General features: G+C 34.5%; 1 protein-coding gene and 1 long non-coding RNA gene across 53 annotated transcripts in view; one reads left to right on the top strand and one right to left on the bottom strand.

The window, feature by feature from the left end:
• The window catches only part of LOC147834503 (uncharacterized), a 755156-nt gene that overhangs the window by 524979 nt on the left and 211473 nt on the right, over nt 1–18704 (bottom strand). The window lies entirely within an intron of this gene.
• Nucleotides 1–18704, top strand: part of ablim1b (actin binding LIM protein 1b) — a 174229-nt gene that overhangs the window by 117517 nt on the left and 38008 nt on the right. For all 52 annotated transcript variants that reach the window (XM_087275026.1, XM_087275064.1, XM_087275067.1 and 49 more), the window contains 2 exon segments: nt 15567–15654; nt 17870–17928. In XM_087275026.1, the coding sequence (XP_087131152.1) occupies nt 15567–15654; nt 17870–17928 (147 nt within the window).

The following is an 18704-nucleotide window of genomic DNA, read 5'->3' on the forward strand; positions in this document are numbered from 1 at the left end:
AATCAATCACAGATTTAGTAACAGTAAATATGAACATATTATTAATATATTTTAATAGTTTTAATCATTTAAAAAAGGTTGGTTTATCATATAGTGCTGGACAAATATTGATCATGATAAATCACACCCAAATCAAAGGTTAGTTTTAACAGGAGGATATATGTGTGAATAATATATGTGAAACACACATACATACATAAAAACAAAACTGCACAAATCAGTTTTGTTACATAGATATTCAAATGAATATCTTATTTGTATCATATACATATATTCTGTAAATATTTTATATATATAAGTATAAATAAACATTTTCTTGGGCGGCGCGGTGGCGCAGTGGGTAGAACTGTCGCCACACAGAAAGAAGGTCGCTGTGTAAAACATATGCTGGAAAAGTTGGCGGTTCATTTCGCTGTGGCAACCCTGATTAATAAAGGGAACAAGCCGAACAGAAAATAAATGAGCACTGTTGCCTCACAGCAAGTTCGAGTCCCGACTGGGTCAGTTGGCATTTCTGTGTGGAGTTTGAATGTTCTCCCCGTGTTGGCGTAGGTTTAGCTAACCTAAAGAAGATTTCAGTCATGATTTATTATTAAGTTTGTTACTGTTTGTTATATAACACTCTTCATGCCAGATGAATGAGATCTAACCACGGAGGCCAGATTCTGTCGGATAATGTCTGTTTCTCTGGGTATCCAGACAACAAGCCAGCAGAGCCGCTCAATAGCCAAACTTGTTAACCAGTATTTAACTGAATTAACAATCTCCTATCAATATAGGAGTTGACTGAGAAAGCCAGAGCAGAGCAAAAGCAGGAGATGAAGTAATAATGATAAAGAAAGAGCAGAGGTTATTGAATAATCTTAGTTGTGTATGAATCAGTGCTTTAAATTATTATACCACAAGCAACAGCAACAAAAAATTGTGCTTAACAACATTGACCAGTGGGGCATCCTGGTAGCGCAGTGGGTATCATGATTGCCTCACAGCAAGAAGGTTGCTGGTTAGAGCCTCGGCTGGGTTGGTTGGCATTCCTTTGTGGAGTTTGCATGTTCTCCCCGTGTTTATGTGGGTTTCCTCCGGGTGCTCCCACCACAAGTTTAAAGGCATGCACTATGGGTGAATTGGGTAAGCTAAATTGTATGTGTGTGAATGAGAGTGTATGGGTGTTTCTCAATGATGGGTTGCAGCTGGAAGGGCGTCCGCTGTGTAGAACATATGCTGGATATGTTGGGGATTCATTCCACTGCAACCCCAGATTGGCAATATTGATAATTATATACAGTAAATGACTAATGATCATATAATTAAATAAAATAATGAAACGAAGAATAGATGAATAGAAAATAAAACACAACACAAATAAATGGTTGTGTCCTTGAAGCAACACACGCATACATTTGTTCAATGTATTCTCAGATCCTTGGTTAGATTCTTCATGTTTAAATCCTGAGGCTGGTGAGATTGTTTCCTTTTTTTAAGTCACTCACCAATACAGCATTTATTTGATTAAAAAACAGTAATATTGAGAAATATCATGGCAATTTCAGATGATTGTTTTCTGTTTTAAACGGTTACACATTATTTAAAGAAATTCTGACAGATGTATTACAGTATAATGTATTTTTTTTCTTAAGTTATAATATGTAAAGTTATAGTATGCTGAGTTATAATTTTTGTCAAAGCTAAACAGTTTGAAACATTGTTGAGATCTTGACTGAAATTCTAGATGCTCCACATGTTAGTGTTTTGTTTTCCCGACACAAAACCCCGAAAGACTCAGATTGCTCTCAGTTACGTCCCACTGCAATCTAAAAGACACATTTAACATATTAAAGCCATCTCCATTGTGAGTTTCCCTGCCGTACGGATATTAAAGATGGTCCCTTATGGCTTGTTCTCTAGTTCAGTGTTTTATAGTCATGTCAGTATATGTCAGAATTCCAGATTCTTACACTTCCGCTCCCACTAAACATCTGGATCCCCTAAGAGTGGAGTCATTGGTCTGACCCATGTCCACACACACACATGCACACACATCCCAACAACCGCAAACATGCCTGAACTTACATCAGAGCCCCATTCATCAAACATTTGAGAACAACTGACAGAACCCCGATGTGAACAGAGTTGTACTCCATAACTCCACCCTGCTCTTATACATGGGACATCCCATTTGAGGCTGGGCAAAGCTTTTTTTCTCTCAGATCTTTGACTTGCGTCTCACAGTTCTGAGAATTGTGACTTTATTTCTTGCAATTGCATGTTTGATTTTATTGCCATTGAGACTTATTAATGATTAAATAGTCTGTCTTGTCAAAATGATTGTCATAGAAATGAGGATTTTTATGTAAAAGAAAATCAAAGACAAATGTCAGAATTGTAATATATTCAGTAAAAAGTCATAAAATCGCAAGTACAGGGAGAAACTTCTGAGAAGGATAATATGTATTTATATGTACATAACAAGATTTTCATAGTACACACATATTATGTCAAAATAAACTTTTTATTATTATTATTATTTTGGTTTAATCCCAATTAATCTTTGCCCTGCACTAATTCTTAGCAAACCTAAAAGAGATTTCAATCATGATTTATAATTATTAATTTAAGTTTATAGCTCTTCAAACCCAGAGGTTGGTAAGATGAATTAATTCCTTTTCATAGAATGGTTTCTCACATTACAGCATTTATTTGCTAAAAAAATTATAATATTAAGAAATATTATGGCAATGATTGTTTTCTATTTTAACCTGTTACAGTTTATCTAAAGATACTATGACAATTGTATTACTAAAGTACAGTAGAATGTATTTAATGAGGGGAACAACTAAAAACAACAGTCTTTTTTAGGAATTGTGACTTTCACACAAATGCTAATACATACTGTACACATAAGTCTTTCTTCCTGTCTTTGTTCAGGATATCTTGTAATTCTTACTTACTTTCTCAGAATTATACCTTTATAGCACGACAATTATGAAACAAAGTTATTTGTAATCCAAGTTACTTGGATAAAGTTACTTTTAAAAGTAATATATTACAATTTTAAGAAAAACACACACTTTCGTGTGAATTTCCTTTAAAAGTATCTAAGTAACACAGTTGCTTTAAAAAAAAAAAAAGACTCAAGATGAAAATATATTACTTTTTAAAGCAACTTTACCCAACACTGGTTACTAAACTGTGTGAAAGACATTCTAAACTCATAATTCTGCGATCAAATTTAATACAAATTGTAATGGTGAGATATAAACAAACAAACAAAAAAACAACATCTTTACAACAAATCTGGAGAGAGATAAACACAGGAGAGGAGAGAGGTTCCACAAAATTCCGTCACATTGTCCCAATACATATTGATTTGAGGTTTATATTGTTTTCATATTGTTTTTACAGATTTAACCCTTGTGTACTGTTCAAATTGACTGTCCTTTCGTTATGTTCATGGATGTTTTTGCCCCATTGACTTCCATTGTAATGACATTTATTCATTGCAAAGTCATGACACTAAATAATCATGCATTCATGATTGTTGGTGATTTTCCCTGTTGGAAAAAGGTAAAATTTTTCATTTTTACACCTGATCATCACTTGGCAGCAATAACCCTTTAGATAGGCCTGTGCTAAAAAGTTTCTTGTTTTTTTTTAAGAAGTTCTATGGAGTAAAAAAGCAGATTATAGTGCCAAGCATAAATACACTTACTATGTTTACTATGTTCTGACAGCTGAGTTAATTGCATCTTAATGAAAGCTTAGTCAGACAGGCAATGGTCAAACAGGAATAAACAGAAGCAGGCAGGTATTCCAAAAGAATAGTCAGGGTCACAGGTGAAGAGATTCGTACAGAAGGCAAACAACATAAAACAATAAAAAAGGCAAGGGTCGGGAAACACGGCAAGGCAAGACAATGGAATAACGCTTCGTGAAGTTATAGTTGAACAAGAATCAGCAAAGTCTGTGTGTGTTTGTGCTGTTTATATGGTCCATCTGATTAGTCCTGAACTGCTTCAACTGTGTGTGTTTGCAATGAAGAGGGATTTGGACCAAGTGTGTGAAAAAAGTGCATGATGGTATTTGTAGTTCTTTAAAGTGACAGATTTGTAGTGCCTCTGTAATCTGCACCAGAGTCAATAAGGCAAAAACTGCTAAAAAATGTATTGTTACATTTTTTTCAAAATATGTGTCAAAATAAGATTTGTCACCAAAAATTATCTCATTTGCTGTAATAGAAAAAGTTGTGTCTAAATTAAGACGCAAAATCACACCAGAATGGATGGAAATAAATACCCAAAAAGCACATTAATTTAAGTAATTTGGGGTTAAGTGGATTGAACATAAAGCAATGATATTGTCCCCCAAAAAACTCTGGAAATGTGTTGATTCAGATTAGTTTGAACAAGTAACAAACATCCATTTTTAATTGCACAATTGGTAAGACAATTGTCTCGATAATGTACCTACTGTACATCTTTGCTTAATTCATCCAACATTTCAGACATGACACAGACCCGCTGTGAGCAGAGCTGGGCGGAATCCAAAGCTCCACCCAGCTATTGTACACAGGACGTCCCATTTGTGGCCAGGCCCCTCTAAGTGAGATAGAGAGGAGTGAGGCTGGAGGGAATTTAGGAAAACTCTCCAGAAAGGGAAACGTGAGGAACTGAAGGGGGAATATAGGAGTACAAGAGGGTGTAAAAGAGATTTTACCCACTAGTTTGCAGGGCTGGGGTGCCACACGAGCAGCCTGCCAGAGGTAACATTTATAAACTCTTTTAATAGAGATAATTTGTTATTTGAAAGTACTTGTTAAAGATGTTTGCAGATGTGTGTTTGGGTCAGTTTTAGGGGCATCAGTAATGTAAGCGTTGAGGATGGTGTTGATCAACAGAGTGTAAATATTTCAGGGTCTTTTTCATTGCTGTTTGGTTAAGCTTTGTCATTTTGATTATAGCAAACTGTCAGCAGCCTATTAGTTACTGGTTCTCATTATAGTACTCATTGTGCATGCTGTGGCAGTCTTTTCTTCCACATGGATTAGATATTAGAGTTTTTTTTATTTTAGAGTTTTTTATTAGACGTTTTTCCACAGATTTTTGTAGATATGTTTCTAAATAATTGTGGGTTTTTCTTGCAGTTGCAGGTTTATACATTTTCCTGTATTTTTTTTTCTGATTTATGTCTTGCAATTATATCTTGGCATTTTAACATATTTTTTCAGAACTGTGAGTCAATATAGCAAAATTGTGAAATACAGTTACATATCAAAGACAAAATTTTGCAACTGGCTCATTCAGAAAGCGTAGCCCTATACACATTTATAGAAATTGCAAACTATGTTTTAATATAGCAGAAGTCCGTATGGAAGCATTTCGTCTTTAAAATGAACGTTACGGGGTGGTATGACGGCATTCCTTTTCGCACGTACCGGCTGACCACGATGACGGTGTTTGAGTCTGGCAAAAACAGTTCCAGAACATGGGTAAGACAAAAATAGAAGCCAAAAAATGAAATAAACAATCAAATGACAGGGTAAAAATGTGATAAAATCTAAAAACATGGTAAAAATCTGGCTTGCATTAGGGCTTTTCTTTTTCTGCATTACTTTTTAGAACTGTCCATTGAATTTAGGGAAGTGGGTGGGCGGGTCAATCGGTACTTTTGTAAACACTATTGGTTGGGTTTAGGGAGGTAAGTGGGTGTGTCAATTGATGCTTTTGGAAACACTTTTGGTTTTTGGAAGGAGGAGGGAAGATCAGTCGATCGGTATGTAATTTACTCAGTTTGCCAGTCAGTCGACAGAGGCCTCTGGTGGTTTTACATGAAAACAGCAGGCGCTAATGGCACTCGCAAAAGAAATTTGAGATCTCAAAACGTGTATACAGTGGCCTCTGGTGGATTCATGAAAGCAAAAACTCACAATAACATTTTCAGAATGAACCTGGTTTCTGGGTGAGCCTGGGTACTTTTATTTTTGTTTAACCTTGTTTTCTTGCAATCGCTAATTCATGTTTTTTTTTTTTCAAATATTATTTTAAAAAATAATAATAATAAATGTAAAATTGTAGAGCATCAAAACATAAAACTGACAAAAATGAACAGTGAAGATTTTTAAATTGTTCTAAATTGAAAATAATTTAATGTCCTTTTGAAGTTTGACCTCAAGTATTATTTTCCCAAAAAGTAAAAACATTCATAAAACACAAAACAGAAGTATTACATTCCAGAATTCTAACAGATTTCCTTTGAACTGAGGGTGTATAATTCAAGACACACATAATAAAATCTAAGCGTGAACTATAAGCACAAAACTACCAGAAAGAGCTTTAGAATTATGAGCTAAAATGTACGTGATCATTTTTATTCTGTGATGGAAACCTTTCATAGCTTGCACTCATACTGTACACTCAAGTAGACTATCTGCATTTATGAGGATCTGTGCAGCCACACATGGTGGAAAGGAAGTTCACTGGAATCCTATGCATGTGTGACCGCTGGAGATCAAAACCAGCTCTATCTATATAAACCCAAGCAGATATGTGTAGAATCTCCATGTAATGTTGAGTTCAACAGATGCCGCTGGTTTTCAGATGGCATCGCAATCATGCCAAGAAGACCATTCAGACTTGATGAGGGACGAAAATTGCTTATAATCATTGCTGTGGAATGCTGTTATTTTAACTCTGGTTATGACTGAAACTTTGCAGTTAGCAGATCGTTTTCTGTGTACTATTAAACATTTGTTGGGAACAGACGCTAAGTGCTGTTTTGACGTAGATAGCCTTACGTTAGCTAGATTAGTCTTGGCTGTCCGATTCTATATGTCAACCGTGGATAAGTTATTTAACTGCAATGAAGTTTCAATCTCATTAAACAGTGTCTAATGAGACTATCCAGAAATGACAAGTCTGCCACACCAGCTGGCCCTGCGTTATCTCAACACACACAGACACACACAGTATCCATAGGGAAATTGCTCAGAGATCATTCTTTTGATTCTCATGACGTTTAATGTTCTCAGATGTTTTCTAAATGCATTATTTAAACAAGAAATAAAATGCAAATGCAGATAAAAAAATTTAAAAAAACATTAGACAGAGTAAGACTATAGAAATCTTTCAAATAAATATGAATGGCATATTTTAATGAATTTGGAGAAAAGGTTTGATAATTATAATAAATGTATCACCATTTCCACCAAAAAAATAAATAAATGGTAAAGCACCAAATCTGAATATTGCAATGGTTGTTGTTAGTAAAACAAAAGTGTTTTTATCAAATAAACACAGACTTAATTGCAAACACATACAATTAAATAAAATTATCAGTAAACAGATATGGATAGCATATTTTAAAGGATCAGAAGAAATGGTTTGAGGTCTGTAACAGTTTTTTTTTAAAGAGTCCCTATTATGCACATAAAAAGGTCATATTTTGGTTTTGGGGTCTCCAACAACATTCTGATATGGATCCAAGGTCAAAACACACTTTCTTATAATATGCATTTATTTTTACCTAATTATCCCAACAACTCCCATATGATTTGTTGAGTGATTCATTTGTTCCCCATAAAAAAATCTAGAGCACCAAAATTGAATATTACAGTGGTTCTTGTTGATAAAACAAAAGTATTTTTATCAAATAAACACAGACTTGATTAGCAAAAACATAAATTGACCAAAATTAACAGTAAAACTTTTAAAAGGTTCCAAAAAATATTGTTGGAATTTTCTATTCAATAAAAAAACTAAAATAAGTGAATATTTTTTTCCAGAAATAAAAAAATAAACTGTTCACGACCAAACCAGTGACTTCTGATGCCCTGTTTATCAAATTAAATATTATATTATTTTTTTTTATTTTAATTATTATTTATTTTAAATAAATTAATTCATAATCTTTCTAAAACAATTTAAAATCCTTAAAAAATTACAAAAGCATGAACAAACAATTGAAAAAAAAAACAAAACATGAGAAAGCATAAAATCTGAGCAACCTCTCTAAAAGTCTTCATTTTGTCTCAATTTAATCGCATTGCTGTATAGGGATATTAATTGTTATATTAAAGAGATCTCATTTGCAATTTTTTTTATTATTATTTTTTTTTTTTTTTGCTTTTATCTACTCTCTCTCTTTGGCATTTTGTGGCTGCTGGATCTGGTTCAGAGGGTTTGGTTTTTCTGTTTGCTGTTATAGTAACCATTATCTCAGCCAACAGCACTGTGTCAGATCCACTTGTCTGGCTTTTTCCTCATGGGCAGGTTTGTAGAGCGCAGTACTTTTGTTCAGCTACCAGTGAAGATATACAGCACACAGCATTACAAATCTGCCAGTCAGGCCATATACAGTATACTGAAAAACTTGCTTTAATAACTACAGATAAAAATGGCTTCTACTGGAGTACACATGATAATCATGTCTGCACTGCAACAGTGGTTAGTACTGTCGCCTCACAGCAAGAAGGTTGCTGGTTCGAGCCCCAGCTGGGTCAGTTGGCGTTTCTGTGTAAAGTTTGCATGTTCACCCCGTGTTCACGTGGGTTTCCTCCGGGTGTTCTGGTTCCCCCCACAATCCAAAGACATGCAGTATAGGTGAATTGAATAAACTAAATTGGCCGTAGTGTATGTATGTGTGTAAATGCAAGAGTGTATGGGTGTTTCCCAGTAATGGGTTGCAGCTGGAAGGGCATCCGCTGTGTAAAACATACGCTGGATAAGTTGGCGGTTCATTCCGCTGTGACAACCCCTGACGAATAAAGGGACAAAGCCGAAGGAAAATGAATGAATGAATAATATACAAGGTGAACTGTATACTAATGAAGTGGTTAAAACAATGTTGTATTTGTTTTCTATAAGCACTCAACAAAGGAATCAATGGTGCAACTTAGTATAATCACGACACACAGTTCCACACATTTGAATGATGTTATTTTAAATTAAATTTAGGAAACTGGAACCCAATAAGATCAAATCACTTTCATTTGAATTATATTGTAAATTTTACTTGAGCTCTCCTGTTGAGCTGGTTTATCTGGTTAACTGTAGTTGCAGTTCATCTTAATTACTTTATTTAGACAACCAAATTTAATTATGTTAAAATTGAAGAACTTTAGCAGCTCAAACTTGTCAGTAAGTATAATGTTTACTTTTTCAATGTGTAAAAACTGTAAAAATAAAATGAGAATTAGAACAATGACTGCATATTGAATGAAGTAAACATTATTGTTTTAATAAATCTGCCAACACCCTAGAGTATAGCTGCACTGTATTTCTATAACCACAAACTCAAGATCTTAATTAAACTCTTCTAAATCTTAATGAATAACTCTAACAAGTCTTTTATGCTGTGTAAGACAGACTACACTTAACATTTTTCCATTAAAATCCAATAAATTCAAATCCACTGCCCATTTAGTTTGGCCAACAAAAATGGTTCATGCCTTCCCAACACAAAATGATTAAAGGGAAATTAAAATCTCCTCACCATTTACTCAAGCTCAAAGGGTTGTGAAATGTTATGAATTTCTTTTAAAACACAAAACAAGATATTCTGAAGAATGCAGAGAAAAAACAAGTCATTGACTTGCATAGTATAGGAACAAAAATACTATAGACGTCAGTGGCAGTTTTTTCATGTATTCCATGTTCAGCAGAAGAAATAAACTAAAACAGGTTTGAACAAGTGGAGGATGTTCGACAAATGCAGACAGAATTAACTATCCTTTTAAGCAAGCTTGTTTTATTACAAATGTAAGTGGACTGAAAATAAAAGAAATTACTTATGAATTAAAATAGTGTGTTTTTTTCAGCTCATTTTAACTAAATAATTTGAACAAGCAGTGAAACGCAATTCTTGAGTGGATCCAAACTGAATCTAAAGACCCAAACCAACATGTTTGAGTACTGCATGTACCGTTACACCCCTATCGTCTATCCAAGCACTTTCTGTCTTTTATTCCCTCACATTTTTTCCCCTTCACATCCCCACTCACTGTTTTCTCCCTCTCCCTGGCTCTGTCTTCTGTCCACACCCCTCCATCTGGTCTACAGCAGAGGGCTGGACTGTTCTTGGCCCCTTTTTCCTTCAGTATCCTCTGTTCTGCATCAGCTTTTTTTGTGATGCAATAGGAAATGACTGCTAGCTGTCTCCTCAGACAGAGCGCTACACACAAAGCTACAACATGTTGTCACTCTGCTTTGTTTACTGGAAACCGTTGCATGGCCTTGTTGCCAGGAGCTGAGGGGTCACATCTGTGTGAAATCATGCGTTTCGGCTGCATTGCCTCATAGTTCAAGACAGCCGAGGACCATGGGATGTTTCCCCTGCAGAGGAGCCAAATGGGCAACTCCCTGCTCACTGCTCCCAGCTCCAGCTGATAGAGCAACAACAATAAAAATGAGTTGTTTGCCTGTTTGAGAAGCAAGATAAACAAAGATTCTAGATTTTTTGGTGCAGTCGGATGTATGGATGTATGACATGAATTTCAAAGAGTGGAGGGTGGGAAGAAACAATTTCACTTATGATGTTCCAAAACTGTTTGCCTTTTTTTTTTTCATGAATTACACTGGAAAGAATGTGAAGCTGTGAATTATTGTAGAAGTGGTTCTGTGCCATATTTGAACTTGTCTGAAGCTAATTTAGAACTATTTTTGACAAAAAGACAATTTCATTCATTCATTCATTAATTTTCCTTCAGCTTATTCCCATATTTATCAGGAGTCGCAACAGCGGAATGAACCGCCAACTAATTCGCCATATCTTTTACACAGCTAATGCCCGTCCAACAGGAACCCATTACTGGGAAACACCCATACACTTTCACATTCACTCATAATCATACACTACAGCCAACTTTTGTTTACCCAGTTCACTTATAGCACATGTGTTACGAACAGTGGTGTAGTCCTTGCTATACGCACGTATACTCAGTATGCTTACTTTTTTCCATGAGCTGTTTGGGTATTACCATTTCTGAGGATCAATAATTGAGTATACCCTCAGAATATTCACTTGTTTTTCAGATTAATCTCCCCTAATTTACATGTATTTGCGTCCCCTTTAACTGTATACCAAACAGATTTTTTTTTTAACTCTTAATTTGTTAAGATGTGCCTATTTCTTACAATTCTTACTTAAATATATATGACACATTTTTCTTTGTTTACCCCAAAAGGATCTGATTATGATCCACCCTAAAATTAAAATCCTAAAATCGCCCCTGTAAAACAGTATTTCACATTTGTCTTAATTGTGCCGCTAGTGAACGACACTATACCGTATATAACACTAAAAACAATTAGGCAAACACTACTCATGAATCACGTAACAATGTGCGATTTAAAAGGGTAACCACTAGTATATAATCGCGACAACAGAAGACAGACTCCTAATAGTTTGGTTTAAAACAAGCATGCACAAATGTGACAATTAAAAATAATTGCTGATTGATGTTTAAAGGATCTATAAAATGTAAAGTAACAAGCCAGTAAAGAAAGTAAGCTAAAAAGCTGTCTTTCCATGTATGCACAGGCCCTTTTGAGTTAACTTAAATACAGGTAACTGATGTAAAAAAAAAAAAAAAAAAAAAAATATATATATATATATATATATATATATATATATGTATATATATATATATATATATATATATATATATATATATATATATATATATATATATATATAAAAACCTCAAATGAATCGAAGAAACATTGATTTTCGTCGTTTCTTTGCCTACTTTCATTTAAAATTTGTGTCTGGTGTAATAGTACACCAACTTTTTTTCTAGGACTACACCACTAGTTACGAACACCAATTCATAAGGCTCATCTAGGGAGGGGTCAGCAAGATAAAAAGGACACGCAACTCAAGAAAAACAATTAGAGACAAAAATACATGTCTTTTACCAATATTAACGTAATCAAAATAATTAAACAAACAAACAAATAAAAAAGAATGAAACAAACAGCAACAACACCAGCATGGCTCCTCAGCAGCGGCTGCACGAGACACGCACAGAATTCTCAAACCTTCAACAGGACAGCAAGATACGTAAAGATTCTCTGCGAGTGGGTCATGCTCGCAACAGAGCAAAAAACAGGAGGATCAGCCAGATATGCGATCGAAACAAAAAGCCACCCAGACGCACATTCAGCTTCCGCTTAATAAGCCGACAACACGGAATTAGCCATAGGTGCAAGGCAGAGTTAGCCTCAAAGAAAAAAAAATGCTAATTAATATCAAGAACACTCCCAAACAACTACCTCAAATAATAATAATATTAATAATAAATAAAGGGCTGGAAGATGAATCGAAAAGTAATCAAAAATCGACATTCAGAACCAAATCGGGGCCAAATCGCCCAACCCTTCGTTAAATTTGCAGCTTTGGATGGAAACATGTTTTGCTACAGGACTTTTGTTGTTAATTTTTAGACTTTCTGAGCCAACAAAATCACTGATAAAATAGAGTAGTATTAATGCTATTTTGATTATATCAGTTTGTCACAACTTTAGCGAGCATCCATTAAATGGAAAAGAAATTTCTGACTATCCTTCAAACCTCTAATGAAAGTCATACAGGCTTTGAATGACATGACGTGCAGTAATTACTGGCAGAATGTTAGTTTATTGGGAGAATTTAAGAACGAAATAAAGGGTACAAATCAAAAAGAAAAAAAAAAACAATAAGACAAAATGTCTCAAGAACCAAGGGTTTAATGAGGTTTTGAAGCTGAGAGAGAGAGAGAGAGAGAGAGAGACAGAGACAGAGAGAGAGAGAGAGAGAGACAGAGACAGAGAGAGAGAGAGAGAGAGAGAGAGACAGAGACAGAGAGAGAGAGAGAGAGATGTCAGAACTGCAGGGCTCATCAGCATTCCCAGAGTTAACTAAAAGCAGCAGAATGATGAAACACTCCTGCAGATCACTTACAGCTGTGTGCTGCATGACCGAGAGTGATGATCTCATATACACACACACACAGAGTGAGAGTGAAACATGTTATGAATATTATGTGGAATGCACTGCACCTTGAGCTATGACTATGCTACACTACTCTGCAGTTTGGGGTCAGTATACTGTTTCTTATGTTCTGCTCACTAAGACAGCTCATATTTGATTTCAATTACATTTATAACAGGAATATTTATAACAGGAGAATTACTATTTACTATATTTTTTATTGTAATTTAATAGCTTACAGTAAAAAGGGATTCTCCAAGTTGGAAAAATGTTATTAATTCTTGATATCAATGTTGTAAACTGTTGTGCTACTTGACATTAAATTGAAAGGTCAATGATTTTTCATTTAAACTGCAAAAAAAGAGAGAGAATGCAGCTACAGCATCTAAATATTTGTAAATAAAATGCTTTTAATTGAGAAGCAAAATTACTTAAGATAGAGTAAACAGTAACACTGTTTGCAAAAAAAAAAGTATGTGCAACTATCAGTAACCTCTACATCTACCCAGAAGGTCTCCTTGTGATCATATCCATATTTTTCCGCTTATGGTTAAGAATGACCTTAAAGAAGTGAAGAGTCTGACAGACAGACTGCAGTGTTTATCAAGCCCTTCAGCTCCCTATAACCTCCCTGCTCTCCCCTATCAGCAATCCAGCTCACAACTGAGTCTGGCGGACATGTTATGATACTTTGCACGCATGCTTTTGACATGCTCAAATGAATGATGCAGGCTCAGGCTCAGGCTTTGCAACATTATTTACATCTACAACTGTAAAAGATATGCATGTTCAGTGCCCTCCACTTTGGTAAATATGAGCAAATTAAAAAAAAAAAAAACCTTCAGCTCTCAATGAGGACAAACAATTACAAACTAATCAAAATTCTATATTTTTTTATATATTTAAATAATTATATTATGGCAACGTGGTGGCGCAGTAGGTAGTGCTAGTGCTATATATAGAAGGTCGCTGGTTCAAGCCCTAAATTTAAAATTTAATATAAGCACTTTTTTATGTATGCTTTCAAATACTTCCCAACCCTTGAATTCATATGTCTGTAATTCACTTACTTTCAAGAAGAACCCTGTATATTATATTTTACTATATTTTTATCACAATCACCAGCGATCCAGCCTTGCAGAATACAAGTAATCACGCAGTTTGCTGGAGAACTACAAATCCGCCACATTATGAACTACATATCTAGTCATGCACCGCTCACACGCACCAGTTCCAGATTCGGTTGATTACACACATACGGCCTGTGAGCTGCTCATAAACTGATTACATGGACTTTAAATACAGCACACTCACACACACACACAAACACACACACACACACTTCTAGGCTGAGTCTGCGTATCTATGACATTGCGATGCCTTTGCTTTGCTTTGCTTAGCCTTGCCCTGTCTTGCCCTGCTTTGTTTTTATTGTTCAATCCTGTCTAATCTGCCTTTTGACCATCCACCTGTTTATGACTACGTTCTTAAATTCCCTGCATGTACCTATTTGCTCCTGCTCTGACAATTGTTTGTATGACAACTCTCTTGAATAAACCTGCATTTGGATCCACATTGGCCTTGTCAGTGTCCAATAACATTACAATTATATTATATTATGTTAAATAAATGTGTTTCTTAATTATTGGAACCCTAATATATTCACATCAACAGCATATTTTGTAAATATACTGTCATTTAAATGTATTATTTGTAGCATAACAACGGGTAAAAGGAACTGTACATTTTTCAACAATCCCTTCTGTTTTATAGGACTTTACATACAATGTAAAATAGCCCAAACTCACTGAGTTATCCATCACAATGGGTAAACCCAGAACAGACCTGTTATTTGGGTCAAGGGGTTGTTGAGCTTCATAAAATAGCTATAAGTGTATATAAAAAAATAGGAAAAACACTGAAAATACCTATTAACGCCAAATTGCAATAATTAAGAAAGTCCACTCAACTGGAAGTGTTATGAATAAGTTTAAAGAATAATTGTTTCTATTATTCCAATTTACTGTCAATTGAATGGTTCAACTGGTTAAAAAATCTCCAAGAATCACAGCTGGAGACCTGAAGAACTTAGTTGGATCTTGAGGTTAGAAAGTCTTCCAACTGCAACATCACTACATTGTTTAAAAGGGTTTTAAAAAAAATAAAACCTCTCATCCAAATACAAACTTGAACATCCCATTTTTTCATATTTTAAGAAAAAGATGGAAAGGTTAAACACTAAAGATATTTGTTTCACAGCCTTCTTTGCTTCTTTTGTGACCTGGAAGCATCCGGAGGTCAGAAAGGTATTTTTGTGTGGCTGTGTAATGCAAGATGGGATAGTGTGTGTGTGCAAACAGTGACTCTGCAGATCTGAACAGAGCTTCATTCACTGTGAACACACACACACAGAGACATGGAGTGATGCAAAGTGAAAGAATGAGAGGGAAGCAGGAGAAAAGGATCTCTTTTTAGAAGAAGTGAAGTGCAGTGAAGTGACAGCACACCTGTTCGGTTTCGCACAGACTGTTTTTTCATGGATGTGAGGAAATTTGTGTTTAATTTTTTTGTGGACCACTGAATATTGACCTTTTCCCTCACAGGCAGGAGACAAGCACTATCATCCAAGCTGTGCAAGATGCAGCAGGTGCAATCAGATGTTCACGGAGGGAGAGGAGATGTACCTACAGGGTGAGCTACATTTACGATACATTTAGGCTGAAACTTTCTGTAAAAAGGTTACAAACAATTCTTGCAACCATTTAAACATATACATACAGCTAAATTAGGTTTACAATCAAATTAATTAAATTTTAAATTTAAATTTAATGAAATTGTAATTACAGTACTTGTAAATTCATTCTTACACAAATTAAAGGGATACATGCATTTATTTTATATATTCAAATATAATTTCCATGTATAATATTTTTTAAGGAACTTTGGTAACAGGTTTAAAAGGATATGTATGTACACACTGCAAAAAAAACTTGATGCCTTTTTTTTGTTGTTGAATCAAACAAACTTTTCTTTTCATCTTAATTTATGCAAAACGGGCAAAAATATTATGTTAAACTTTACATAACTTAAAAATGTAGTTGGTACCTGATTAACTCATTAAAATAAGATAAAGTAACTCAAAAACCTTTGTAGTCATTACTTTTTTGTCATATCATTTTTTACAGTACAGGGTGAGCTGCATGTAGGCAGTGGCGCAAAAAGGAGGTATGCAGTATATGCGGCGCATAGGGGCGCCACACATGGGGGGCGCCATTGTGCCAAAACTATTTTTGAAATTATCCATATTAAAAGTTTTTAAATATATATATATATATATATATATATATATATATATATATATATATATATATATATATATATATATATATATATATATATATATATATGTTAAAAATGTTTATTTAGCATTTTATACGCGTATAATATTGTATTTTATTAAATTAAAAAATCATTCCACCCAACACCCCCCCACCCCCATTTTTCATACCATATACATGTTTTTATGAATTTATTATGCATCATATTGATTCATCAGGCCTTTTGGTAACTTCTTAGCTTGAAACTATTTTAATTTTAGCTACAAACAAAGTTATAACATTTCAATTAATCAGAACATTTGTTTGTTTCTGTTTTTTTTTTTACACTGAACATTTGACAGTCTTTTTTATTTAACATTTAGCAGTTTCAATCAATGTTCTTGCAAAGACAGACCTTACACTTCTCACAGTATGCATGTGAGAAGTAATTGCAATGTTCTAACATGCTTAATGTACTACTTCATACTATTTCAGTTGTGTTCAGAAATGCGAAACTGTATTTTTTTGAAGCATATTGATATCTTTATGAAAAAATATCTTTAATTTATTGATGGAAATATTTTCCACATTTTATCACTTGCCTGTTTATAAAATATAGTTGGATTGAAAGGGGGGCGCGTAAAAGTTGAAGCCGCATACCCATCAGTAAATGTGCAGTTGCGCCCCTGCATGTAGGACACAAGACTGAGAGTTGCTGGAACTTTCTGTGAAAAGGTTACAAAACTGCACTAGTAAACCTTGAAACATGCAAATACCGCTTATTGTTTGTTTTTCATCCATTATAAAATAAAACAAAACTGTAAATGCATGTATACTCTGGCCCGTAGCCAGTCTGGCAAAGGGGTGCTTCTTTTTTTCTTTAATATAAAATAAATAACTTAGAGATTTACAATTGTTTGAGAATCTTTTTTTTATGGATAATAGCCAAAATAATTGATTTTAATATAAGCCGCCTTTCGTGCTTCACACTTTTTTATTGGTCATTCTTTCAAGAATAAGCTCCAAGATTTAAAATGAAAGTTACAAGTCAAATGCTTTCTCTGTTTAAAAACAATACAGTAGCGAAAGATGACTTCGCTTATGTCAGATGTTTTCTTACACAGCTGGATGTTGGACTCTTAAAAAATAATTGTTTGCATTGGCCAAAACTGATTAACTGAAGTCACACCAGGATTCTGCTTGGTCTTAAAGCATTTTTCGATGGGTTATTTTTACTATTTATGATGGCATAGCAGTCAAAATAGGACAAATGAGCTTATGTGTGGGACAAATTCTGGACCTTTGTCAGTGAGAGAACCCCCAGCTTTGGCCCTGATACTAGTAAATACATGTCTCACACAAGTTAAAGGAAGACATTTATATTTATATTATATATTTATATTATATTATTTTTTTCTAAGTATACATTTTCTAAGTTCTATTATATATTTTTCTAAGTATCAAATTTAATATGAAAGTCAAAATTAATTACATTTTATTTCATTTTATTTCATTTAACAGTTTATTTTAATTAAGAAAGGTACATTGCTGGAATGTTAAGCATAGTTTTCTCTCTCTCTTTCTCTCAGGTTCAACAGTATGGCATCCAGACTGTAAGAACAACAGTAGAGTGGAAGAGAAGTACAGAGTGAGTATCTACAGTATCTAAACACTACACATCTAAACACTTTCTGACAGCCACTTCATCATCAGCGCCGTCTCTTTCTGGAAGAGCAATTTTGCACAGCTCCACCCTCATATTGTTCCCAAAAACAACATCTACATCCCTGAAACAACAGTTCATGAAATCCTGGGAGATGTTTCAATGGTTCACGTTCTTTAAAGTGCTTTTCAAAACCTTCCCCAGTGACTCTAAAGTTAAAATGAAAGTGCCCTGAAATGAAAGTTCCTCTACTGTACATGAAAATGTGCTCCAAAACAATGACAAAAATCACATTGAGAAGATAAAAGCATTCAGAATGCACATTTTCTCACTTTTGCCAATAAGAATCAACAATTTTCTATGACAATGACATCACAGCACACTTCAGCTTATAATAGATGCTCTCTCTTGTATCTCCCGTATCTGAAACATAGCTATAAATGAGCAGTTTTCAGTATTTTGTGATTAATTTGTCTGCAATGATGAAATTCTCTATCCATACAGTATACACTCACTTCTACACTCTCAGAAATAAAGGTAGAAAATCTGTCACTGAGGTGGTACCTTTTTAAAAGGTATATTTCTGTTCTTAACATATCCTTAAAGGTACAAAATAATACCTTAATTGCCCGTTTTTCACTGAGTGGTACCGTACAATATGGGTTGGTATGGGTCACCTTTATCAGGCTTGCGTTTCCACTGCCAATGGTACCCTTTTGGTGGCCGTGATGTATGACAGAAAGTTTCAGTTGGCGTCATTC

The sequence above is a fragment of the Danio rerio genome, chromosome 12, assembly GCF_052040795.2.
Source record: "Danio rerio strain M-AB ecotype USA chromosome 12, GRCz13ab, whole genome shotgun sequence".
Lineage (NCBI taxonomy): Eukaryota > Metazoa > Chordata > Actinopteri > Cypriniformes > Danionidae > Danio > Danio rerio.